Raw genomic sequence first — 25,867 nt, 5'->3', positions numbered from 1 at the left:
AGGGCACGGGCAGGGGAGGAGGGGGGAGGAGCGAGGGGGATGGGAGCTTGACACAAAGCTTTGACCTCCGAGGAGAGGAGCAGATGGTCCCACTTACTCCTGCCACCGAGAGAGAGCGGCTCTCATGGCCCCAGGCTCGGGGCTCTGACCCCGCCCGCCATCCCGGGGACTGAGCTGGGGGCCCCCGAGGGGGCCCGGCTCTCACACGCTCCTCCACCCGCCCGCTGCCCACTCTGCGCCTCGCCTCGTGGCATCGGAGTCCCACCGCCCAGACCGGCCGGCCTCGAACAAGGCTTGGGGGATGGTGGTGGGAGCCAGGCTTGGCCGAGAATCTGTCCTTGTTTGATGCTGGAGCCTTAGGGAAGATCAGATTCTCCAGAACCTGCCAGACCAGGGGTTCCCAAACCTGGCGGTGCCTTTGAGACACCCTGGTGAGCTTTAATGGAGATGCAGATTCCTGTGCATCCAGGCCGGACCCAAGGCTCTGAATCTCTGGCGGCGATGTCCTGAAACCTGCACTGTTACCCAGCATCCTAAGTTATTCTGATACACAGCCCAGTGTGAGAACGGTGGCCCAGTCTAACTGCCTCATTGTCATTGAAGTTGAGACTCAGGTAGAGAAGTAACTTGCCCAAGAACAGACACTGGATAGTAGTGGGGTAAGGGACTTGGGCGGAAGAGAAGATGATGGGGAAGGACCTGCCAAAACCATATGCCCCTTAAAGTCAGCATTCAGGAAATAGTTTATGAGGAATTATTCTTTACCTAGTATTTGTTCTAGGTGCTCGAGGTAGAAAGGTACAGTAGACCGTTCTCAGTAAGGGATTCATAGGCTAGTAAGTAGATTGATGTGTGAACAACGGACCCATAAAGTCCGATAAGGACAAGGAGAGAGGCACAATTAATTCTACCTCCTTTGGGGACTGTGGAGGATGTGGGTTCTGATTAAGAGAGAGGAGCAAAAAGTTCCCGGCAGAGGGAAGAGCAGAATGCAAAAAAATAGCAGTGTGAGCATCTATCATATGTCCAGGGAAGGCAGCCTTGCCTGACACCGTCAGCGTACAAACCACACGAAGACAGAATTAGCTAGTATCTGTGGCTAGAAAGAGCAAACAGAACCTAATAGTGAAGGCCTTGAATGCCATCTCAAGGAGAGTGCTTTGATTCAAGGCCATAGAGAACCACCAAAGGTCTGATGATCAATTTGGATGTTGAGGGAAGCAGGGAAGGGAGGCTGTCACAGAAACAACTGAGAGTGCTCGGAGCCTAAGCCAAGTGAGACGCAAAAGAGACCATACCCCTGGGTTTGGTGACCGTTTGTTGTGGGAGAGAGGGAGCAGGATGGGGCAGTAACCCCTGGGTTTGTTTGCAGCTTGGGCAGCTGGTGCCTGGTGCACCTTTAGTAAGAAAGGGAGAGGAAGAGGTTAGGGGCCGGTGTGGTGAGGCCTTTGAATGGATGGGAAAGCTTTTGAAACCCTCTCGGGAAGATGGTTCCCAGGGTTTTGGGAGACCTCTGATAACTGGAGGGTGGTAGTGGGGTTCCCTGCATAAGTCTTTCCAAGAATCGAGAGCCCCATGGCAACCACGAAACTCTGTGATCTCCTGTGGAGTGTAGGCCTCCCTCTTCCCCAAACAGAAGAGGCTTATTCCAGAATAGGAGTAGGGCCTTAGAGGTTATCTTGTCTGTCCTGCCCCACTCCCATTTCACTGATAAGAAAACCAAGGTTGGCATTGAAGGGTCACATAGGGAGTCTGATCCCGGGCCACCTGTCCACTACCTGACCCCTGCCGTATTAGTCCCTACAAAACCTAATATATGGCTCTGGATATTTAGGGGAAGTATCTGTTTTTGTTGAGTTGTCCTCATGGTCATGTGAAAGCAATTTACTTAATAGCTCCAGCCTGGGCCGCCTAACCAGACGCCCTTCCGGGAGGTGAGAGAGATCCGGTGTCTTGACCAGAACGACGGGAAGTTAAGGATGATGTGGGCCTGGGCAGGTTTACATAAGGAAGATTGGTGACCCTGACACGGGCAGAGACGTGCAGTCTGTGGAGAGGGGCTCTGCTGGGCCTGGACATTCTCAAGTGCAAGGCAGAGAGGCATTCCCCAGTTGGCTCCTAGCCCCTGACCCTATACTCCTGGCTGGTGCTTGGAAGCAAATGTGCCTCGAAGGCTGAAGCTGGATGAGACTTTATAAATTGTCCAACACAACTCCCTAATTTTACAGAAGAGGAAACAGAGGCCTAGAGAGGGGCTTTGGTTTTAACAAGACCATATATCCAGTTATGATAGGACCGAGTCCGTCTCGAAACTACCCCTCCCTTTGGCACTTCCTCCCCCGCCTCCGCCCCCATTTGCCCCACGGAAGCCTTGTATTTCACAGTACCTTGCCCTCCCTCCCCAAATCAGGAATATAAATTACTTCTCTATCTTAGAAGGCCCAACCCTCTCAACGCCCTGCAGCTCCGTGTCCTGGATTGCTGGTTTGGAAATGCTCAGGGAAGAGCTATCCTGGGACAGGCATTTGGGCTGTTTCCTTACCTGTGTTCCTAGAACTTGGGAAGCGTGTGGGCTCTGTGGCCGTTAGTGGGGTGATAACCCTGCCTTATCAAGGTGCTTGTCTGCATTAGTCTGCATCTGTGAAACCTGCCCCCAAGCCCTGGGGGCGGGGGGGGGGGTTCCATTAGCAAGGAGCCTGCTGTGGCCTGGTGTCTCTGAAGGTGAGTAGGCATGGTGCTGGTGAGGGTCTAGGATGCTGTGGGTCTCTGCTTTTCTGTGACTATATCTGCAGGGACCATCAGCTCTGCACGCACCCCAGTTCTCATGCTGGGAAAGAGCCCTGGGTGTGGAGTTAGGCCGCTCTGAGTTCAAATGCCTGCTTTCACATCACTAACTGGCTGTGTTACTTAACCTCTCTGAGCCCCGGAACCAGTAGCAATCCCCCCTTCTCGGGGTTATGCTGATTTAACATGTAACCTTTGACCATCAGAGGCTTCTGCAGGTCTGTTTTCAGGACCGTGTTAATTGTGACAGTACCTGTGGTCCTGGCCCTGTGCTCTCCCTCTTCTGGTATTTCTTAGGAGCTTGGGTGGGGACATCTAAGGACAGGGCCTGTGGGATGGAAGGCATTTGCTTATGGGGTACCAGAACCTCCTCTCTGACACATTAGAAGTCAATAAGCGTCGGTCGAATGAATGCTTACAGTCAATTCTGTGGATCTGCTGTGTAAACACGACAAATGACTCTCTTCCCCAAACCAAAACCAGGACACGTCCTCTGACTCATTGCCTGCTATATGGGATGAAAACAGGGCAAAATATTTGAAAATGGGACCGCTTTTGAAAACCTAGCTGTGGGGTAAAGTAGGGTGGTCACAAGGGGTAGGCAACACTCCCCTCCCTTTCCCCTTCCCTGAATGTATCAGGGGCCACCAATGAAAGCAGGGGGCACATACCCCCAGTGGCTTGTCCACCAGGACTGCCTGTCCTGCAGCACATACCCCCCCACCCCCAGGCCCACCTCATGCCCTCCCCCAAAGGCTGGAGGGTACAGAGAGGAGGAGCCTATGGCTTGATCTGGAGGAAGAACTAGAGCCCCCAAATTATGGGCAGAATAATTAAAAGTAGGGCTTTGAGAGGTTTTATTCTTCTTGGGTCATAAAAGCCCAGCCCAGAGGTACAGAAAGCCCCAGATTGCTTCCCTGCAGCTGGGCCTCGGGCCTTACAGACCACTGGAATCAAAGATCAGGCCATAAAGGTTCAATGTCCGCCAGTCCTACAGCGGCCAACAGCTGGATGCAGGGACTTTCCCAAGCTGAGCCTGGCCTCCCACTGCTCCCTACCTCTCCCCATCCAGGCCCCCATTTGTCAGAGGTGGCTGCCAGGAGGGAGGGGAGAGATGTGGATTTATGGCTGCTGACTTGAAAGACAAAGTTGCCTTTTGTGTTAGAATTGGGGCTGGGGGGAGTGGTGAGCTGGTGTTGGGGTGGGAGGGGCTGGGGTTCGGGGCTGAGGCAGGGGGCTAGGGGCTTGAGGCTTCGAGGAGGCAGACAAAAGGATCCCAGGGGTTTCTCAGAGCAGGGTCACCAGGCAAAGGCCCAGAGGAATCAATCACCCCTGGCGAAGCAGAGTAGGGCCTTTGAGCCCTCATGGTCCTCTGGGGCTGTTTGTAAGCAGACACCATCCACCCACACCCAACCCCACAGAGTCCCCCCCGCAAAACATACCCCTTGGATTCAAAACCTTAATTCGACTCTCAGACTTGCTTTGGAGGCCCAGGGAAGTAAATACAGGTTTTCTGAGTTCATCCTTTCCCCCACCCCAAGTGACAATGGCCAATCCATGTGGGGCTTCTTCCCTAACAGAGCCAAATCCGGGGCAGCGTGGGGATTGAGATAGTGAGGAGACGGGGACAGAGCGCTGAGGAAGGTGAGTCTGGGCCGCATAACCCGAGGATAAGACCAAGACCCCGCTGGGGATTCCTCCCTCCTTCCCATAGACCTTCAGAGCTAGGACATTTATAAGTGCTTTGAGAAGTTTAAAGAGTGTTCGAGGTGGGACTTGGCTGGCCTCCTTGCCCTCCAGGGGTCACTCCGCCTGGTGGGTCTGGGTGGAGGCCAGAGTAGCCCTCGGGTGCCCGAGTTCAGCAGGTGCTTTAACTACACCTCAGAGAGCTACATCCATCCCCCGGAATGAGCCTGGCCAATAAAGGCATGAGTTTATGGGCTTCATAAACATTTTACTAGAGAAATCAAGGCCTCAATTACCCAGTGGCCCCTTCCAGCTGACAGCTTGCTATTGGGGCCTCTGTGGAACCCCCAGGCAGAAGTGAGAAGAAGCTGGGCTTGGATTGCATCTGGCTGCCCCCCTCCCCTGGCACTGATGCCCCCTTGCCACTTAGGCCTTGCAAATTCTGTCCTTATTCACTTCTCTGGAGGCCTTGAGGTCTTACCACTAACTCTCTGAGGGAAGATGGCCACCCCCTTGGGGAAGACCGCTTCTTCCTCTCCCCCGTGCCCACCAGGCTCTTCCCTAACTCTCCATTCCCTCTCAAGATTCTACTATTTCCCTCAGCAATAGCTAGCAAGGATCTAACTATGTGCTAATCACTTTACAAATATATCACATTGAATCCCCTAGTGCAGCTGCATTAGTGACACGTTTTGTGAGAACATAGAGGTTCAGAGAGATCAAGTAAGTTGCCCAAGGCCACACAGCTAAGAGTGGTGGTGTTGTTTTGAACCTAGTACTGTAGGATTCCAGAGCCCATACCATTTACTGTCCCACTACCTCAAAAAGCTCTTGGCAACTATTTCCTCACTAGGAGCTAAAATCTTGCTGTGTGAGGCTTTCTCTGCAATGCAGTGGGAGAGACCTAGGGTATGATGAAATAGGGCCCTTGTGGGGAGGCCCCAGCAGGCGCAATGCTAGGCTAGTGAGGAATGGGGTGAGGAAGGGGGCCTCTCAGCTGGGGCAGCAAGAGAGAAGGTGGCGGGGCATCTGAGGCCTTCTTTTGGATTTAGACCAGTGTGTCTGAAAGAATTTTCTGTGATATGGAAATATTCTATTGGTGCTGACCCGTTAATGTAGCCAGGAGCCACTTGTGGCTGTTGGGCACTTGAAAGGAAGCTAGTGAGTCAGAGGAACTGAATTTTTAAATCTTGTTTAAATTTAATTTATATGTGGCTAGTGGTTACCGTACTGGACAGCACAGGGGTGGGGTACTCACTACAGCTGATGGCTGAAATCTGCTCACATCCTCTGCTGACATAGGCTCAGACCATCCCCAAGGACCTCTGGACCTTTCTGGAGGCCCCGCTGTAAGGGAGGCCTGCCTACCTCCAGCTTGGCTGAAGGCAGGTCTCCAGGCTCAAGGCTCGGAACATCGTTTCACATCACAAATAACTGAGGGAGTTGAGGGTTTCTCTCAGAAGATGTTTCTCTGGGAACAACTCAGATCTCAAGTATTTGAAGGGCTGCCGTGTGAAGAACGAAACTGTTTGTCTTCTAGAGCAGCCCCATCCGGTGGGAGTATGATGTGAGCCACAGAGGTCATTTTAAATTTTCTGGGGGTCACATTTACCAAAAACAAACAAAAAACACCCAGGTCTAGTTAATGTTAATACATTTTATTTTACTTACTATATCTAAAATATTCCAACATATAATTATTTTTATTTTTTAATATTTATTTTAAGTAATCTCTACGTTCAATGTGAGGCTTGAACTCATGACCTTGACTGCATGCTCCACTGACTGAGCCAGCCAGATGCCCCAATATACTAATGATTTTTTAATTATTAATATGGCTTTTGCATTTTTTGAGCCAAGTCTTTAAAATGCAAAATATTATTTGTACTTGTAATATTTTCATTATTAATGATTCCTATCACTTACAAATATTTGTCCAAGCTTGTTTCTAGTATTTTATCATCTTTTTTTTAATGTTTTTTTTTTTTATGTTTGTTTATTTTCATGAGAGAGAGACAGAGCACGAGCAGGGGAGGCACAGAGAGGGAGACACAGAATCTGAGGCCGGCTCCAGGCTCCATGCAGGGCTCAAACTCACGAACTGTGAGATCATGACCTGAGCTGAAGTCGGACACTTAATAGACTGAGCCACCCAGGCGCCCCAATTTTATCTTATTTTTGAGAGAGCACAAGTAGGGGAGGGGCAGAGAGAGGGGGACAGAGGATTTGAAGTGGAAATTGTGCTAACAGCAGCAAGCCCAATGTGGGGCTTGAACTCACAAACTGCAGACTCATGACCTGAGCTGAAGTCATATGCTCAACCAACTGAGCCACCCAGGTGGCCCCATAAGTTTTAAATTGTGGTAAAATACACATAAAATTGTTGGTCTTAGCCATTTTTGTCAGTGTACGGTTCAGCAGCATGAAGTTCCATCATATTATTGTGTAAACCATCCCTCCCATCCATCTCCAGAACTCACCTTCCAGAAGTGAAACTCGAGTTCTGTTACACAGCTCCCCACGTCCCTCTTACCCCGGCCTGTGCAACCACTGCTCGACCTCTGTCTCTCTGAGTTTGACCACTCTAAGCACCTCATCTACGTGGAATCATACAGTATTTGTCTTTTTGTGTTGGGCTTATTTCACTTAGCATACTGTCCTCAAAGTCTGTCCATGTTGTAGCCTGTGTCAGAAGGCGCTTCCTTGTTAAGGCTGAGTAACAGTCCACCTGTGTATTGTTTATCCATCCATGCCTCCACTGAGCACACTTGGCTGCTTCCGCCTTTGACCTATTCTGAATACTCCTGCGCACGCTGGTATACAAATACCTCTTCAAGACCCTGCTTTTCATTCTTTGGGGTACCTACTGGGAAGTAGAATTGCTAGATTATATGGTGATTCGATTTCTTTTTTGAAGAACAACCATACCGTTTCCGTAATGACTATGCCATTTTACGTTCCCACCAATAGTACACACGGTTCTGATTTCTCCATATGCTTGCCAACACTTGTAATCTTTTTTTGTGTGTGTTTTTTATTGGTTTATTATTGAGACAGAAACAGAGCATGAGCAGGGGAGTGACAGAGAGAGGGGGAGACACAGAATCGGAAGCAGGCTCGAGGTTCTGAGCTGTCGGCACAGAGCCTGATGTAGGGCTTGAATCTATGAACCTCGAGATCATGACCTGAGCCAAAGTCAGATGCTTAACCGACTGAGCCACCCAGGTGCCCCACACTTGTAATCTGTGGTTTTTTGGTTTTGTTTCTGATTTTGCTTTGACAGTAGCCATCCTAATGGGTGTGAAGTAGTATCTCATTAGAATTTTGATCTGCATTTCTCTAATGCTTAGTGTCTTTTATATTTTATACTAAATCTTGGAAACCCAATGTGTGGTTTACACTTCCAGTTTGGACTGGCCACATTTCCAGTGCTTAAGAACTGGCTACTACATTAGAAAAATGTGACTCTGGAGGGGACCGCAGGGGCAGTGGGTAGAAGCAGAGGGGACTCAGGTGTGTAGTATAAGGAAAGACCTCACAATCACTTGAGCTGCCTGAGGAAGGGCTAGGCATCTGGGGCGTCCCTGATTCTTGGCAGGAAGGGGTACAGGAGGCGATTGCTGGCCTTCGGAGGAGTCTGTGGTTCGTGGTGGTTCCTCCTGAATGGCTGTGTGAGCGGGGGGCAGTTGGTGCCTCAGATTCCCTGTGCCCCCGGCTCCTGCAAAGGCTGTGTTTCAAACTCTCTATCCTAACGTGCTGCTGATCTTTTTGTCATCACACATGGGACAGGAGCATGGCTGTAGTCAGAGAGTGGGAGGCTGGGCTCGGGGGCTGCTGCCAGCTTCCTCCCCAGCACTCTGCGTCCCCCTGGAGCCTGTCTAATCAGATCCAGGCCTGACCTCGCCAGAGGTCCCGGACCCGGAGGAAAGTCCTCCCCCCTCCCCTCCCTGAGCTGCTCTAGATCTGGCTCTCAGGAGATCCCCCTCCCCTCGGGTGATTTATAGGGGGTGTCCAGGAGCTGTTTCCTGCCTGTTCCTGCGCCCTTCCAGCCTGGTAGGCTGCTGGGCTCTCTCTGCCCATCTTACCCCACTGCCGGGCTGTACCCATGGTAGGGACAGGGAGGCCCTGGGAGAGTCCTCCCAGACTGCTTGGGGACAAAGGTGCTTTCTCCACAAAGTCCCCCAGCAGGCCTTTGTCCTCCATGGCACTGTCTCTGGCCTCCCAACCACTGCCCTTTACACACTCCCATGACCGGTCTACAACGAGGGACCCACAACCGTCCCTCTGTAACCAAAAGCATCAACAGCCACAAGTTACAGCACCACTTCACGTACTGCAGCCAGGGACACAATACTTCCCACACCGGCCAAACACAGCGGCGGCAGCTGCGACGGTAACCTGTGTCTTCGCTCCTGGCCACACCGCGGCCCGCAGGAGGACTTGTTCAGGGCTCCACGTGCTCCCAGGTCCAGCCCTCAGGCCCATATGCCCGTGTTGCCCAGAGAGACCTGGTGAAGGGCATCCTCCCTCTGGCTCCGTGGCCTGCTAGCAGAAGGCGGGACAAAAACAAACTTGCGAACTAAACCTGTCCCATCCTGAGAGACGGGAGGAGGCCTGAGTGACCCCTTAAAACTATCTCCCACTTCCTAAAGAAAAGAATGTTGCTTGTGAATTAGGAGTGACTGGAAGACTGGGTGTGGACACGGGCCTATTTATGAAGGCAGTGGGAGTGAGCGCCGGAAGGGCCCTGAGGAGTACCTGTTCCCAGACCAAAGGGCTGGGTAGGGGTGCCAGGAAGGGGAGGCAAGAAGGAGCCTCAGGTAGGGGTGCCTGGGTGATTCCATCTGTTAAGCGGCTGACTCTTGATTTCCACTCAGGTCATGATCTCATGGTTTGTGAGTTCAAGGCTCTGGTCAGGCTTTGAGCCTGCTTGGGATTTTTCTCTTCTCTCTCTGCCCCCTCCCTGCTGTCCCCCACCAATAAGTAAACAAAAAAATACTAATAATAAAAAAGGAGCCTCAGGTAAAGAGGACCTCCCCCTCCTCTCATACCCACCTCTCCTGGACCACACTTGTGCAGCCAGCTGGGCTCCAAGGGATGGGACTGAGGAACCATCTCTGAGGCTTCTTACCCTTACCGCCCCCCCATTGCCCCGCACCCCTGCGTCAACTTGCAACGAGATGCCAACTCCGAACCAGTGGGAAGAGGCTGGTCTGACCTGCAGTCCACTCTGGACTCTGGGTGTACCCGCCCTTGGACAGCGGGAGAGTTGCCCGAGAGCTGGGGGACAGCGGCACAAGGCCTCAACCTCCGTGCCCCCTTCAGACAATGAAGGCTTTGGCTTTTAGGTGAGTGGTTTTCAAGCGCTTTTAAAGGCAAAGATCCCCTTCAAATGAGATTCTTGCCAGAATTGCAATTAAGCAAAGCTGACAGGTTCAGCAAGGTGTTGGTCTGGTGGAAGGGAAACGTGGTGCCCTGGGAAGAGGGGGTGCAGCTGCATCCACGGGGCCCCAGGGGACCCTTAGGAGTCCTGTTGGCCACTGTGTGAAGAGCGTTGGCCTGCCTTCTTACCTATGACGGCTTCCTGCTTGAGCATTCCTCTCTGGCACACATTCAACCCATTCTGTTGTCCTTGTATAGTTCTGAGAGGAGGAGGGGGCAAGACGATAGAGGCCAGATTTTGTCCATCTCTGGCGCCCCGAGAAGAAGCAGTCCTTCCCTGTACTCTCCTCAGGCCCGCTGTTCCTTTGGGAGCCCAGGCTGGGGGCTAGAAACACAAAAGGATTGGGCTCCTTAATGAGGAGGCATCTGTAGTCAGCAGAGCCATCAGTCCCCGCCCCAGGTCCCTGGGGGGCTGCCAGCTCTTCTCCAGCTGGAGTGAGGAGGGGGCAGGTAGCTCCCCAGCTCCGGAATGGGCAGAGCCCAGGGTGCACAGACCGCAAACCCAGGAGCCTTGGTGCCCGCTCCACTCGCTAGGCCTGCATCCAGCCCTGCTCTCCTGGAGGTTGAGGTCTGTAGGCGGTAGAGGGGACCCAGCTGTGCCTTGGCCCCCTCTTGCAAGCTCCTGGGCTGACCTGTGGGTCCTTGGGCAAACATAGCCTTTGGCCTGAGAGAGGGCAGGCTGACCCTCTGGGGATCCTCTCACAGTGCCTGATGGGGACACCAGCTGGGACACTTGCCCCCACCTCCTGCTCTGAAGGCCTCTGAGGTACCCTAAGAGTTATACCTTTCTGGGGACACACGTGATTATCTGCACGGTACCAGAATCACAGAGTAGCCACAGGAGCTGAGAGCTACGAGTCCTCATTCACATCCAGCCATAGACACTCTGACCACATACATGGAGACAGCCACATCCTCCCAGAGAACACAGCTCTGCACACATGTGCGAGGAGCTGCTCACACCCATCAGCTGCACTCCCAGGAGGCCCTGGAAAAGGAGGAGGCAGGGTGGGGGATTTTTATGCATGTTTATATTTAATGAACCACATGCAAATGAGATGGAGACCGCGCCACAAAAGAGTCAGCCCCCAGAGACTCTGGGAAGGAGGGCACAAAGGCTCAGCCTTCTGGGGCTGCCCTGGAGTCCTGAACAAGCCGGTGGATTGAGGGGGCCCGAGATGGGGTGTGCCCACCCACACCAGGGAGCCAGGACAAGCTCGGGCGCCCAACCTGCTGTGGGGGGAGGGCTCCTGGGAGGGGACGACTGTCCCAGTTGATGGAGTGCCGGAGGGGAGGGGCTGCCTGCCTGGACAGATGGTGAGCCGCCTTCCCGCACTTGAAGCAAAGTGGATTTTAATGAAATAGCAGTCCTGGTGCTGAAGCTGGGAACCTGCGTGGGAGGGGGACCTTCCCTGGGTTTACAGAGTGGGGTTGGGGATGGGTGGGAATGAGGGTGGGTAGAGACACTTAACTAGCCTAAAACGGGGTGTAGGGGTGCACCACAGCCCCTCTGCCCAGGCTCTGCAGACCAGAGATCAAGCAGTTCAGATCTCCAAAAGGTGGGGAGGGGGGGGGGCCCTGAATATTTATGACACATTGAAATGTAGATTGTAGGTCTGACAGTCTTCTGTGAAGCTTGTCACCTCGGATGGATATACCACTCTCTCTGGTGCATCGAGAGGCTGCAGAAGAACGGGGACGGGGGTGGTGAGGAAAGGCAATAAAAGGCTGCTGGGTGCTGTCATAAAACCGAAGTGTAATGACTGGTGCTTCTGCTGGGTGACACTGGACTAAACGCTTCCCTTCTCTGGCCTCAGGTTCCCAGTCTGTAAACCATGCAGCATAATCCTCCAGCCTTGTCTATCTTAGAGCGGGTTTATAAAAATAAATCCGGAAGCAGCTGAAAAAGTGGGGAGTGGGACTTGGGAACTGGGCTTTCTCTGTCTCGCCTTTGTGGATCCTCAGCCCTAGGTCTCCTTGTTTGAGGTCTGTCGTCCAAGAATTTGTCCAGACCTTTCTCAGAGTGTCCCAGCCCCATGCCACCCCTAGGGGGCGATGCTTCCCACGGTGGGAGGCCGGGTGAGTGATGAGGTGTCCACAAGCTGTTGCCTTGTGTCTACCAGCTCCACAGGACAACTCCCTGGCCCTGGGGGTGAGTTCCAGGGTTCCAGGACAGGAGACTGTGACCCCCTCCCCACCACTCCTTCCCCTCGAGCCTCGGCTGAATGCCTCTTCCATTCACCTATCCCTGTGTCTCCCCAGCCATGTCCGACTTCCACGTGCATCCCCAGGCCACTGTGGGAGAGGAGGGTGGTGTGGCCCGCTTCCAGTGCCAAATCCACGGGCTGCCCAAACCCTTCATCACGTGGGAGAAGAACAGAGTCCCCATTGACACGGACAATGAGCGGTGAGCCACGCGAGCGAAAGCTGGAGGGAAGACAGGGCGGGGGGTGCCCCGTGTCTGGGCTCTGAGGGACCTCCTGCAGCCTCGGGGCTGGTGCTGTGTGGAGATTAGGTATCTGTGTGGCTGGCAGGGCCCAGATTTGATGCTCGGTGCATTTATTTGTAAGGACTGCGTGTGATTGTTGTTAGGGCTGGAATCGTGGTACGTCCAGAGTCCCTGCCTGTGCGCGCGCGCGCGCGTGTGTGTGTGTGTGTGTGTGTGTGTGTGTGTGTGTGTGTGTGAGTGTGTGTGAGTGTGTGAGTGTGTGAGTATGAGAGAGAAAGAGAGAGACGATGATGGTGGGGACCATGGTAATGTCGGGACAGCACCTGTGGACTGGGCTGTGATGTTAGTGTCCATGTGGCCAATGGTGTCCCTGGTTGTGTGGGTGGTTGACTGTGCCCTTGCCTCCAACAGGTACACACTGCTGCCCAAGGGGGTCCTGCAGATCACAGGACTTCGGGCTGAGGACAGCGGTGTCTTCCACTGCGTAGCCTCGAACCTCGCCAGTGTCCGGGTCAGCCATGGGGCCAGGCTGACCGTGTCAGGTGAGGCTCTCTTGCTCTGCTTCGTTCTGCCCCTCATCGCCTCCTGCCTTCTCCTCACTCTCCAATCAGTCCCTCTTCAACTGACCCCTGGAGACTTGTCGGCCAAGTGTATGTGGAGCACCTTCTAAGCACAAAGCTCTGTTCCTTGTGGTGAGGGCTCAGAAGGAATGAGGCTTGCTCTCCAGCTCAGCTCTATCCGGGGAAGCCCATCCTCTGCTCAGCCTGGGGCTCTCCCATTGCCAGAGGGCCTGGCAAGGCTGAGTGGTGAGGGGTGGTTGTGTGCCATGCCCTGGGGCCCCTGGCATCTTCTCCCTGCCCACAGGACCTGGTCTCTGGGCTGGATCTTGTGGCCTGCTCCCCATGTCCTGGGTTGTGGGTGGGATGACGTGGGAAGGGTCACAGCCCAAGTGAAGAAACATAGCATTTTCTTCCCAGGCTCAGGCTCCGGGGCCTACAAGGAGCCCATGATCCTCGTGGGGCCTGAGAACCTCACCCTGACCGTGCACCAGACCGCAGTGCTCGAGTGTGTCGCCACGGGCAACCCACGTCCCATTGTGTCCTGGAGCCGCCTGGGTGAGCCTCATCCTACAGCCCCAGCCTCTCCCACCCCTGTCCCACCCTCTGGGAGGGCTGCCTCATCACCCAGCTGGGGAGGGGGCGACTTTGAATCCTGTTTGTTCTCCATGGGGGTCTGTGCTGCCTGGGGCCTCCCAGAGGGACGAAGCTTCCCTCTCGCTGGCAGGGCTGGGGAGGGCAGCCTGCCCACCGCATTCTCCCTCCCCCTGCGTGGATGGCTTAGCTCCCCGGGTTACCTCCTCCAGTCCCCAGCAGTCCTGCGCTGCTCCTGCGTGCGGGCTTCTCCCTCAGCGGCATCAGGCTCTCCAGAACCCCTCAGCATGTTCCTTCCCCCAGGTTCTGTTCTCTCCTGTGTGTTCCTGCCGTCTCTTTCCCGGCCGTACTCCCCAGTGGTGCAACTCCAAGACCCCTCGAAGTCTCAGCCAGTTGTCACACCCTGTCTCTGGGCCCCCCAGGCTCTATCCTGGCCCCCTAAATCCCCAGCCTAAATCCCTAGGCAGCTGAAGGAGAGAAATGAAAGGGTGCAGATGGGCCCACATTGTCTGAGTGGAAAGGTCACCAGGGGAAGGAGAGTCTGGAAGGGATGGGGTGGGGTCGCATTCACAAGGAGACTGTGCCACATTGTAGCAGCTGAGTGATCGGGGAAGGAGGGGGCGCAGGCAGGATAATGGAGTAGATTTCACCACTTCAGAGACTGAATGGGGAGCTGTCTCCTTGCATTCTGACTGTGCTAATCTGATCCTGGGGTGAAGGGGGGGGAGGAGGGCCCAGTCCCTGGGAGAGGCTGGAAAGAGTGGCCTCACCATTAGCCCATAGGCACTGTAAGGACCATCTGGTCCAACATTTCCCAAAGTGTGAGCTGCAGGGAGGAAATAATGGCTTGGTGGTCTAACATCTCACAAGTTTGGGAAACAGATTTAACCAGGTCCCTTTGCTGCAGGACTTCTCAGAGCCTTTATATTAAAGGGCAATGTGACAGTCCATGAGTGAAATGAAAATTTGAGCATGGAATTTTTTTTTTTTTTAAGAGAGACATACCAGGCTGGAAAACCACCCATCTCATCCAAACCCCCTACTTTCCTGAGAAGGGACTTGAGGGTCACCAGTGAATCAGTGAAAATGCTAGAATGAGGGCCCAGGTCTCTGTGGCTAGGCAGGAGTTTTCAGTGCTGCTCCTGCTTCTTCCACAATACCCTGATGCTTGGGCAGGGGCACAAAGATTGAGGTTCCTTGGGGGCACCTGGGTGGCTCAGTTGGTTAAGTATCTGATTTAGGCTCTGGTCATGATCTCACATTCATGAGTTCGAGCCCTGTATCGGACTCTGCCGTCAGCACCAAGCCTGCTTTGGAGCCTCTGTTTCCTTCCCTCCCCACTCAAAGATAAGAGATTAAAAAGAAAAAAGAGGGGGGGTTCCCTAGAAGACTGGTTGAATGTCCAACAATCTGGACCATTCCTCACTTCCCCTTCTTCAACACTTCTCTCCCTGACCCTTCCTCACTCCCACTTCTCCCCAGATGGCCGCCCCATTGGGGTGGAAGGCATCCAGGTGCTGGGCACCGGCAATCTCATCATCTCAGATGTGACTGTCCAGCACTCTGGCGTCTATGTCTGTGCAGCCAACAGACCAGGCACCCGGGTGAGGAGAACAGCACAGGGCCGGCTGGTGGTGCAAGGTACGGATCTCCCTGGCCCCACAGCCCCCTCCTGCTGCCCCATGCCTTCCTCCTGTCATCAGCATCCCTGGTCCAAGTTCAGGGCCCTGTACTAACCTTAACCGTGGCCCCGCCCCCTCCCCAGGCCTCCAGACCAGGCCAAAAGGCAGCGCGCCTGCCCCCCCTCCCCGCATTCACAAGAATGGGAAGGCATTTTTGGTTATTGGCCCCGTGGGTCCTTCTGGGTGTCCTTGCCATCCCTCCCCCCATCTCCATTTTATAGTCTCTCCTGGTTCCTCCAACCCCGTGTTCTTCACACGTGTCCCCCTCCCACGTGCTGTTTTCATTCACACACGTGGCACCTGCACGCTCACACCTGCTTGCACGCTCTCAGCTGTTTGTCATTCTCACACTCACGCTCCAGCCACATGCACACACACAGCTGGTCTCCACGCGCAAGGGGTGCAGGGAGGGGGTGGGTGTTAGCCTCTGAGGCTGATCAGGTCCTTCTGTCCATTCCCCTGTCCCCAGGACCTGGGCTGGGATCCCATTCTCAGGGGCTTGTAGTGGTGGCTCCCTCCCAGAGCGCTGGGGAGGGGGTGGGAGATAGGGGGATGAGGACCTTAAATGCCTGTTTGTTTAGCATTCCATGTGCCGTTAATCTGTCCAAATGAAAGTGATGGAGCATTTCATTTCTCGGGTGTTAATGGAAGCTGGAGGCCTGGGATTGGAGGAGGGTGGAATTGAATGTAGGGGTGAGGGGAGCAGTACGGGAGGGCTCATCCATCTCCCCCGTCATTACAGCCTTCGAGGTGCAGCCAAACCTATTAGCACATTTATTTATTTAACAATTTCCTGAACAGGGAGCTCAGCTTGATTGCTTTCGGATACAAATGTCAGTCTTTTAAATAGTCATTAAAATGGAGTCCTCTCCTGGGTCTGCCTCTCTGGGGCTAGGGAGTGGGGCTCGCAGTCATCTTCTGGAGCCTGGGCCGCGGTGAAGGGCGGGCCCCACCTGCAAGACTCTCCAAGGGGGCGGACGAGTGCTTCCCACGCCCACCCCTTCACTAACAGCTGTCTCTGTGCCCCCAGCCCCAGCCGAGTTTGTCCAGCACCCCCAGTCCATCTCCAGGCCAGCTGGGACCACAGCCATGTTCACCTGCCAAGCCCAGGGTGAGCCGCCCCCTCATGTCACATGGTTGAAGAATGGACAGGTGCTGGGGCCAGGAGGCCACGTCAGGCTCAAGAATAACAACAGGCATGTGTGTCACATGTGGTGGGATGAGAATGGGGGAGGCGGGGGAAAAGGGGGCCTGGAAGAATGGCCTGAGCAGGCAGGCTGTGCCCCTCATGGCAGGAAAGAGCACTCAATTAGAGCCGGAGACTGGGGACTGAGTCCTGGTCTGCCACGGGCTTGCTGCAAGATCTCAGACAAGGCCTTTGTCTTCTGGAGAGGCTCCGTTCCTCTGTTGCTCCAATGGGGTAATTTGGCCAACTTTTAGGGATACTCTGGGGGGAGGAGGGGAACTGAGGCTCTCCCTCCTCCCACAGCACCCTGACAATTTCTGGAATCGGCCCCGAGGATGAGGCCATCTACCAGTGCGTGGCCGAGAACAGTGCTGGCTCCTCGCAGGCCAGCGCCAGGCTGACCGTGTTATGGGCTGAGGGGCTGCCCGGGCCCCCCCTCCATGTGCAGGCTGTCTCAGTGTCCTCCACTGAGGTCCGTGTGTCCTGGAATGAGCCCCTGGTCAACACCAAGGAGATTATCGGCTATGTCCTGCACATCAGGAAGGCTGCTGGTGGGTGAGGGCTCTGCAGCCCCATTCTATTCCTGGTTTTTCATTCCTTTCAATCCTGCATGTCCTGTCCCCACCACACCTTCCCTCCACTGTTCCCCCTGCACACTGGATGCCCTCATTTCACCAGTGCTGGCAGGACTGCCTCGTGCCCCTTACGTTGCCCCCTCCCCATCACCTCCCCAGACCCTCCAGAGCTGGAGTACCAGGAGGCAGTCAGCAAGAACACCTTTCAGCACCTGGTGAGCGACCTTGAACCCTCCACTGCCTACAGCTTCTACATAAAGGCCTACACGCCAAGGGGGGCCAGCTCAGCCTCTGCCCCCGTGCTTGCCAGCACCCTGGGTGAAGGTGAGGTCTGGGTGTGGAGCACACGACCAGGCAGTCCGGGTATTAGAGCACAACACCATGCATTCCTGTTCAGGTTGCACACTACACCGGGCGCCTGGCCCTGAGGCTGAGTGGGGGCTGGGGCTACTTGGAGAAAGGAGTCTCCTTTTCCAACTTATGTACAGAATGGGTCAGAGGCCAGAGAGCTGCCAGGCTCGTGGGGGTAAGGGTCACAGGTGGAAAGTGGCACCCCCCCCCACACTCACATCTTGGCCTCCTCTGCCCGAAGCACCTGCCCCACCCCCGTTGTCAGTGCGGGTCCTAGGGGGCTCCTCGCTGCAGCTGCTGTGGGAGCCCTGGCCCCGGCTGGCCCAGCACGAAGGAGGCTTCAAGCTGTTTTACCGCCCAACAAGCAGGGCCTTCTTCACCGGCCCCGTCCTGCTGCCTGCAACGGTCTCCTCCTACAACCTCAGCCAGCTCGGTGAGGCACCCACAGACCACGTGGGGGGGCGGGGGGGGGCAGTGCCGGGAGGCACGGTGCAGGGTGCGACAGAGCTGCGGGTGGGGGCTGGGAGGGTCACTCAGCACAGCACTCCCTCGCCCTCAGACCCCACGGCGGTGTACGAGGTGAAGCTGCTGGCCTACAACCAGCACGGGGAGGGCAACGCCACAGTGCGCTTCGTGTCTCTGAGAGGAGCATCTGAGAGGACAGGTAGGTGTTGGGGATCGGCTGTGGGGCTCCAGATGGGTGCTCAGGAAGGGAGGCCAGATATTGAGGGAGGAGGGGGCCGGGGATACAGGGAAGGTAGGAGACAGTAACAGCGCATGCGGCCCTTGAGAACATAGGCTCGGATCAGAGTGTGAAGCTCATGGTGTGATACACTAGCTGTGTGTCACTGAGCAAGTTACTTATTCTCTCTGAGCCCCAGTTTTGTTCTCTATAAAACAGGGCTGATACCTACTTTATAAAGCCAGGGTGAGGATTAAATGGTCCTTGTAAAGTGTTATTCCCAGTATCTGGCACCAAGTTAGTACTCAGTAACTAGTAAAGAGAACCGAAAAAGTAGGCTGGGGCCCCATAGACAAAGACTGTGGAGACATGGAGGGAGGAGCAGCCCTGGAGGTGAGGGGTCCCAGGTGCCTCGGGCCCGGAGAGCCACGGCTCCCAACCGTCGCCTGCTCCTAGCCCTGAGCCCACCATGTGACTGCCGGAAGGAGGAACCCACCAACCAAACGTCCACCACAGGCATCGTCATTGGCATCCACATTGGGGTCACCTGCATCATCTTCTGTGTCCTCTTCCTGCTGTTCGGCCAAAGGGGCAGGTGGGTCCTGGGCAGGAGGGGCGGGGCTGGCCTGGAGAAGGAATTGTTATACTGGAAAACAGAGTTGGGAGCTCACTGTGTCCTTCCTTGTTTTTTGCCTCCGCCCCCCCCCCCCCGCCCACCCGCAACTCTTGGCTCACCCCCTTAGGGTCCTCTTGTGTAAGGATGTAGAAAACCAGCTCTCCCCTCCTCAGGGCCCTCGGAGCCCAAGGGATCCTGGAGTCTTGGCACTGAATGGGGCGGGACGGGGAGAGCGGGGCCGAGACAAGAAGCGTGTGGACATGAAAGAACTGGAGCAGCTGTTCCCTCCAGCTGGGGCAGCGGGGCGGCCGGACCCCAGACCCGACCCCAGACCCATGGTGAGTGCCCCCTGCTTCAGGCTCTGATCGCTTCCCAATCCTGCCCTCCCTTCACCTCCATCGTTGGCCTTCACCAAGCTCCAGGCACAAAACTTAAGGTGCCTGAATCAGGCAGGGTGGCCTGGAAACCCCAAGTCCCAAGTGGGCTTGGGTCCAGGGCCTGACCCTCTGGCTGGGTATCACAAGCTCTGGCCCTCATGCTGAGGCCGATGTGACTGGCCCTTTCCCCAGCAGGATCCTGGGGACCCTGCCCTGTGCCAGGAGACCCAGTTCTCCATGCTGCCACTTGAGGGATTCAGCCTTCTGGAGGAACTGACGTCAGAAGCCAAGGCCCCCAGCGCAGGCCCCTCAGCTGCCCTGCTTCCCCAGGACGGTGGCCCCGGCCTCCTCGGTGAAGGACCAGCTACCCGGGCCTCCTCCACACCAGCTGCCCAGCCTGCTCGCTCAGGCCAGTAGCCAGTGTCTGGCAGGCTCCGGAGGGGGCAACCCCCCCATTCTCAGGTCAAAGGCAAGATTTCTCCTGTCATGTGGGACTCGGAGGGGGGCTTCCCAGCAATTCTATCCTGACTGCGCCTCAGGTTGTCAAGACTGAAGTAGCCTCGGCAGGAACCGCCCCTCCCCATCCCCCGAACCTGGAGGGGTTTCTTCAGGAGACCCTCCCTTGGACTAATGTCCCTCACCTCTGCCTCGTACTCACATGACTTGGAACTGAACTAATGTTTTCCTTTAAAAAAAAAAAAAAAAAGAAGAGAGAGGAAGGTGAATTAGACTCCAAAAATATGCCCCTGCTGTGGCTGGGCCCCTGACACTGTCACCCTCCACTGACCTTGTTTTCTCAGGATGGATTTTTGCTGTCTGGCTCTCAGCACCTACCTCAGCCGGAATGAATGTTCTTGGGGGAGCTGGGCCGTGGCCTCAGCCCCCGTCCCCAAACAGAGCCCCAAATGCACTCCTACCTCAACCCCCTTTAGGGGCAACCCCCTCTCCCTCCCCATATTATTGTCAAGAGTTTAAAAAAAAAAAAAAAAAAAAGGAAAAGAAAAGAAAAAAAAAAGCACTTACCCCATTTCCAGGTGTGAAAGAAAACATCTACCTCAAGGCTCGCTAGCTCTCTGGGCCTGTGTTGTGTCACTGGACCCGCCTCCTGCCCGCAGCCCTTCTATTGCTCCCCCTGCGAGGAGGCCAGAGGCTAAGTCACCAGGGCGGGCCTCTCAGGAACTACAGAGATAAAGATGGAATTGGTCAAAGAAAATGTGAAAAAAAAAAAGCCAAAAATGAGAGGAAAATTTGTTCCTTGAAGTATAAATTGCTCCAAACCAGCCACCTCCAGCATGCTGCCGGTGTTCTACCTTGTCTGTCCACTCCAGTTATGACCCGCTCAGCCCACTGATCCTTGACTGGGATCCGCGACCCTCTCTCTGCCTGGGCCCGAGGAGCCGGGCGCGTTGCCCTGCGGCCTGCCTCCCATCCTGCCCAGAGCCACGGAGCCCCTGGAGCGAACTGGGCACGTGACCGGGTGTGTGCGCAGCAGCGGGGAGAGTCCCCCGCACGGGTGCCCAGCACTCTGTCCCCTGGGACATGGCCTGTGCGACCCAACCCTGTCAGTAGATGTGGCTGGAAGATATTTTTATACAAGGTGTGTTTAAAGATTTATGTTCTTGTGACTTCCTGTTTTTCCTTTCTGTTGTGTTGTTTTTCAATATACTTAGGGGGAAAAAAAAACAAGGAAACAAATACCTATTTTTGGTTAATTCATGTTTTTAAATAGAAAACTTTTTTTAAAGGAAAAAAAAGATAAGTGTATTCCTTAAGTATGAGATTAGAACATAAAGTCACTGCCCCATAACCCTAAAGTTTAGTGAACTAGCTGAAGAAGGTAGAATTTGTGGTGTTTTCCTAGAAGACTGGAGACATGTCCACGTGGACTGGGGAATGGGCAGCCCGCCGCTTCTCCCACACGCTGGGCCTGTGCCAAAGGCCGCTCAAAACTCCCACTCTGTCCCTGCATTGGCCTCTCTGCACCCCCTTCGTCCCGGAACCCCCTCTCCCACGAGAAGAGCAGTCTGGGGTAGGAGTGGGATGGGGAGCCCGTGGGCCTGACTTCTTGTCACACTCTACGCATTCTGACTGAATAAAAGTCCTGTTGCCAAAGTGAACCTTGAGTGTGGTGGTGGCTGTGTCAGGTCCTGGGGAGGGCAGGGGGGGGGGTGGCAGGCCCACCCTCCCAAGTCAGAGCCCAGGATAACAGCAGCGCCCTGTGCCACTTACAGACACCAGGCACGCTGGGCCCTCTCCGCCCGTTGGAAGCCTCCCTAGGTCCTCGTGCCCTTCCTGGGCAGTAGACAGTCTAGCTGTTGTCCTCTCACTTTACAGATGATGAAGTGGAGAAAGGGAAAGAGAAATGAAGGAAAGGTCTAAAATCTCACGCAGCTGGTTACGGCAGGATCAGAGTTTGAATCCAGACCAGGCCACCTGGTTCCACAGTCTGTATCCTGACCACCGCTCCTCAGCCCCTTGGTTCTGTAGTGACAGCTCACCGGTACCCAGCCAGGTGCTTTTCATGCACTGTCTACCTGGAAGGACATTTTGGTCTCCACTCCAAAAGATGAGGAACGGCATCTGGCTGAGTGACTCTTTCCAGGGCACACAGCCAGAACTCCTGGCCAGCCCTCTCCATTACTCTCTGTCCACTCCTCAGTCCGGGCTCCTGAAGCCAGGTGTCCAGAACTGGCTTAAAGGTGGTTGTGCTGACAAAAGTCTGGAGGTCTCAGAGGACCTCAAGCCTAGTAAAAGGCAACAGTGCAACTCCTTAGAAGATCAGTGTTCCAAGATCCTTTCAAAGCTCATCCTGGGAAGTTCTACAGGTCTTGAAGGCTGGGCTCTGTAACCAGAGGCACCTTTTGGGAGGAGCAAACCAGGATAGTGGTTTGCAAGCTGGGCTTCTCTAGCTGTGGCTAGGGGTCTTGCGGGGAGAGGGGATTCTCTGTTGGGGGGATTCCATTCTCCCTGTCAACACTCACTCAGAGCACCTCCACTTTTATCTGTATTACATATTGGGCTTTTCATGAAATTTCATTTGAAAGCCCCTGGCCTGGCACTTCTGGGCCATGGTCAGGCCAGAAATGGTGATGGTGTTAGCGGATGCTGAATGGAGAAAGAGAAGCCCGAGGCCGCCATAGCACCTGTTTTGAGTCTCCCGGGGAAGTGGTTGATTTGCCCTGATTTTCCCAGAGAAAAGAGCTAAGCCCAAATACAGACATAATACCTCACCTTTCTTTACACAGAACTTGGCAACACAGGAATTTTTGAACACCGCCAGCCATCCAGGGGCTGCCTGGGAAGATGGTGGGGTTGTCATCTGTTCAAGCAGATCCTGCAGGGGATGAGAGTAGACCAGGTGAACCTCCGGTGTCCCTGTCCCTTCCAAGAGTCCAAGATGCCAGTGCCTTCCCCGGGGAGGCATCCAGAAACATTTAGAAACCACCTAATACAACCCATGTAGATGTATGCAAATTATATACAAATCACATGCAAATATAGGCAGGGCCTGTTCTAACAAAGCAAACCAGGCTAAGTTAAAGGAAGCAGAGTTCCAATTAGGAAGATTCACAGAACTAGGTGTCAAAGCCAGAGGGGCCTGGCTGGAATCTGGGTCCTGATCTCAAATAGTCCCACAGCCTCAGGCACGCACACGCACGCGCACACACACACACACACACACACACACACACACACTCTCACTCTCTCTCTCTCTCTCTCTCTCTCTCTCTCTCTCTCTCTCTCTCTGTCTTTGGGCAGAAAACAGCAGCAGCTAGGGCTTGCAACCTACCCCAGTTGTCTAATGCTCTGTAACAAGCCACTACACAATTTAGTGGCTTAATCTAACATTTATTTTGTTCGTACCTTTGCACTCTGGGCAGGGCTCCGCGGGGACAGTTGTCTGCTTTACACCAGGCATCAGCAGTGGCGGCTTGAAGCCTGGGCTGGAATCATCTGAAGGCCCCCTGGCCATCGGCCCCAACACCCCCCTGTGGCCTCTTCATGTGGCCTGGACTTCCTCACAGCATGGTGGCTGGGATCCAAGGACAAGGGACCAGAGAGAGCCAGGCAGAAAGTGCATCATCATTTTGAATCTAGCCCTAGATGTCATGTGGTGTCACTTCTGCCGTGTTCTATTCATTAGAAGCAAGTCACTAAACCAGTCATGTTCCAGGGGAAGGGACTTAGGTAGTAGAGTCAAAGTTATGGACATGTTTTAGAACTCTCACAGGACCACTTTAGGGGACGGGTGGAGAACAAGTGTGAGCTGGGAGGCTAGGCGAACAGGAAAGCTCCCCCGCAGAGGACATGGCAAGAAGGGGCTGCTGCTGGGGCTGCTCCTGAGGCCTACACAGAGCCCTGTTTATGGGCCACATCCTGATTATTAGTGAGGATGGACCCTGGTATCCAGTCCTGAAGCCAAGAGAGGAGGGTACTAAGCCCATGTGGACCCCTGGAAAGGCGCTTCTCCACCGCTGTTCCCTCTCCTCGGGCAGTAAGCAGGGAGGCTGGTGCAAGCCGGATAGCCCCAGCAGCCTGGGATGCCAGACCCCTAGAATGACAGTGCCGCAAGGGACCACTGACTCTCTCATGAGACAACTCATGTCACCCTGTGCCATGTGCCTCCTGCCACAGTGCAGGGTCTGGCCCTGGCCACCACTCCAAAACACCCACAGCCTGGGGCTCCTTCTCCCCTCAACGCCAATGGTGTTCTGTGCTGCTCAGGTCCCTGCATTCATTTCCTTGCCTCACAGTTGGACTCCCCACTACATGTCCCCAGAGCCCACTTAGTCACTGCTGAATGAAGGTATGCAGGCACAGGACGTCTAACTGGAATGCTGCGGACACTGTCATAAAGCGATAAGGAAAAAACTCTTTGGTCCAATCCCTGGCTAGCACAGTATCACCTTGAGCAACAGGGGAGTTTTACACCTGGAAGCTTGGGGTCATCCCTCCTGTGACTAAGCCCCTAGTTATTGGGGCTGAGGGGCGGGCAGGACAAACTGGGGTCCCAGGAGGAGTGATTTCTCTTCCATGCTCTGCTCAGGTGTCACCTTAGAGAGGATCTTCTTTAACTGGAGTTTAACTGGTGGCCACATACCCTCAGATTTTAGCTAGCTGGGAGCTAGCCTAGAGCTCGCGCTCTGTTGCTGAGAATGATGAGCTCTGTCTCCTGGTGAGAAGCATGGTATCTTCAGGAGCAGAGGTGGTGCTCTGGCCCAGCTGGAGTCTGGCCGATGTGGTCTGAACCCTGGGCTCAGCCATTTCCTAGTCATGCAACCACAAGCAGATGACTTAACTTCTCTAGGCCTCAGTTTTCTCATCTGGAAAATAGGGATAATATGCTCCTACCTCAAAGGGTTGTTGACTCAGTTGGCTTCTTTACAGAAACTGATAAGCTAAGCCTAAATTCATATGGACCTTGAATAGCAAAACAATCTTGGGAACAAGGAACAAAGTTGGAAGACTCACACTTCCTGATTTCAAAACTTACGACAAAGCTACAATAATGAAGACAGTAGGATACTGACATAAGGACAGACATACAGATCAATGGGATAGAATTATGAGTCTAGAAATAAATCCTCACATATATGGTCAAGCGATTTTCGACGAGGATGTCAATAGCATTCTTGGGGGAAGAAGAGACTTTTCAACAAACAGACAAGTGGATATTCATGCAATTGAATGAATTTGGACCCCTTCCTCACACCATGAAAAAACAATTAAAATGGAGCAAAACCCCTAAAGGTAAAAGCTAAAACACAGAAGAAAACATAGATGTACATACTTGTAACCTTGGATTAATTAGGTGATAGCTTCTTTGACATCATGCCAAGGTACAATCAACAAAAGCAAAAACAGATAAAGTGAATACCATCAAAATAAAAATAATGTTTGTGTTTCAAATGAAACCACCAAGAAAATGCTAAGACAAGCACAGAATGGGAGAAAATATTTGCAAGTCCTATCTCTGATATGGGATTTGTATCTAGAATATGTAAAGAACTCATAACTCAGTAACAACTCAATAATAAAAAGACAAGTGACTCAATTTAAAAACAGGCAAAGGTGGGGTGCCTGGAGAGCTCAGTGGGAAGTACATATGACTCTTGATCTCGGGGTTATGAGTTCAAGCCCCACATTGGGTATAAAGATTACTTGAAATATTTTTTTTTAAAGATTACTTAAAATCTTAAAAAAAGATAATGAATGAATGAATGAATAAGATGGGCAAAGGATCTGGATAAGCATTTCTGCAAAGAAGGTATACAAATGGCCAATAAGCACAGTGATGAAATAAACAGGAAAACCACAATGGGATACCACTTTGTTCGTACTCGTATAGCTAGAATTAAAAAGTCATGGTCTTGTCAAGGATGTGGAGCAATCAGAACCCTCCTACTCTGCCAGGGGAATGTGAAATGGTGCAGCTGTTGTGAAAAGCAATCTGTCCATTCCTCAAAAGGCTGAACATAGAGTTATTAGATGACTCAGTAGTTCCAATCCTAAGTATATATTCCAGAAAAATGAAAATACACAAGTTTACACAAAAACTTGTACATCAATGTTCACAGCTATGATATGGCACCTGGGTGGCTCAGTCAGATGAACATTCAACTCTTGGTTTCAACTCAGGTCATGTTCCCAGGGACATGGGATTGAGGTCCGTGCTGGGCTCTGTGCTCAGCATGGAACCTGCTGAAGACTCTCTTTCCTGCTGCCCCTCCCCCTGCTAGCTCTCTCTCAAAAAAAATCTATGATAAAAAGTGGAATTAACTTAAATGTCCACCATCTGATGAATGGATAAACAAAATGTGGTATATTCATACAACAGGCTATTATTTAGCAGTAAAATGGATGAACCTTGAAAATATTATGCTAA

General features: G+C 53.6%; 1 protein-coding gene across 1 annotated transcript in view; it reads left to right on the top strand.

Annotated features, from left to right (window-relative positions):
- IGDCC3 (immunoglobulin superfamily DCC subclass member 3) overlaps positions 1 to 21,098 on the top strand; it is a gene marked incomplete at its 5' end in the record, with an annotated part of 40,331 nt that extends 19,233 nt beyond the window's left edge. The window contains 12 exons of the mRNA XM_029952256.1: positions 12,175 to 12,319; positions 12,773 to 12,903; positions 13,339 to 13,476; positions 14,995 to 15,153; positions 16,225 to 16,390; positions 16,684 to 16,931; positions 17,115 to 17,279; positions 17,548 to 17,739; positions 17,866 to 17,970; positions 18,445 to 18,583; positions 18,732 to 18,942; positions 19,174 to 21,098. Coding sequence (XP_029808116.1) covers positions 12,175 to 12,319; positions 12,773 to 12,903; positions 13,339 to 13,476; positions 14,995 to 15,153; positions 16,225 to 16,390; positions 16,684 to 16,931; positions 17,115 to 17,279; positions 17,548 to 17,739; positions 17,866 to 17,970; positions 18,445 to 18,583; positions 18,732 to 18,942; positions 19,174 to 19,398 — 2,024 coding nt within the window. The remainder of the gene's footprint in view (positions 1 to 12,174; positions 12,320 to 12,772; positions 12,904 to 13,338; positions 13,477 to 14,994; positions 15,154 to 16,224; positions 16,391 to 16,683; positions 16,932 to 17,114; positions 17,280 to 17,547; positions 17,740 to 17,865; positions 17,971 to 18,444; positions 18,584 to 18,731; positions 18,943 to 19,173) is intronic.
- Positions 21,099 to 25,867: the final 4,769 nt, after the last annotated feature.

This window comes from Suricata suricatta, chromosome 9, assembly GCF_006229205.1.
Source record: "Suricata suricatta isolate VVHF042 chromosome 9, meerkat_22Aug2017_6uvM2_HiC, whole genome shotgun sequence".
NCBI lineage: Eukaryota > Metazoa > Chordata > Mammalia > Carnivora > Herpestidae > Suricata > Suricata suricatta.
The sequence above is the reverse complement of the archived record's forward strand: the minus strand, read 5'-3'. Positions and strand labels throughout refer to the sequence as shown.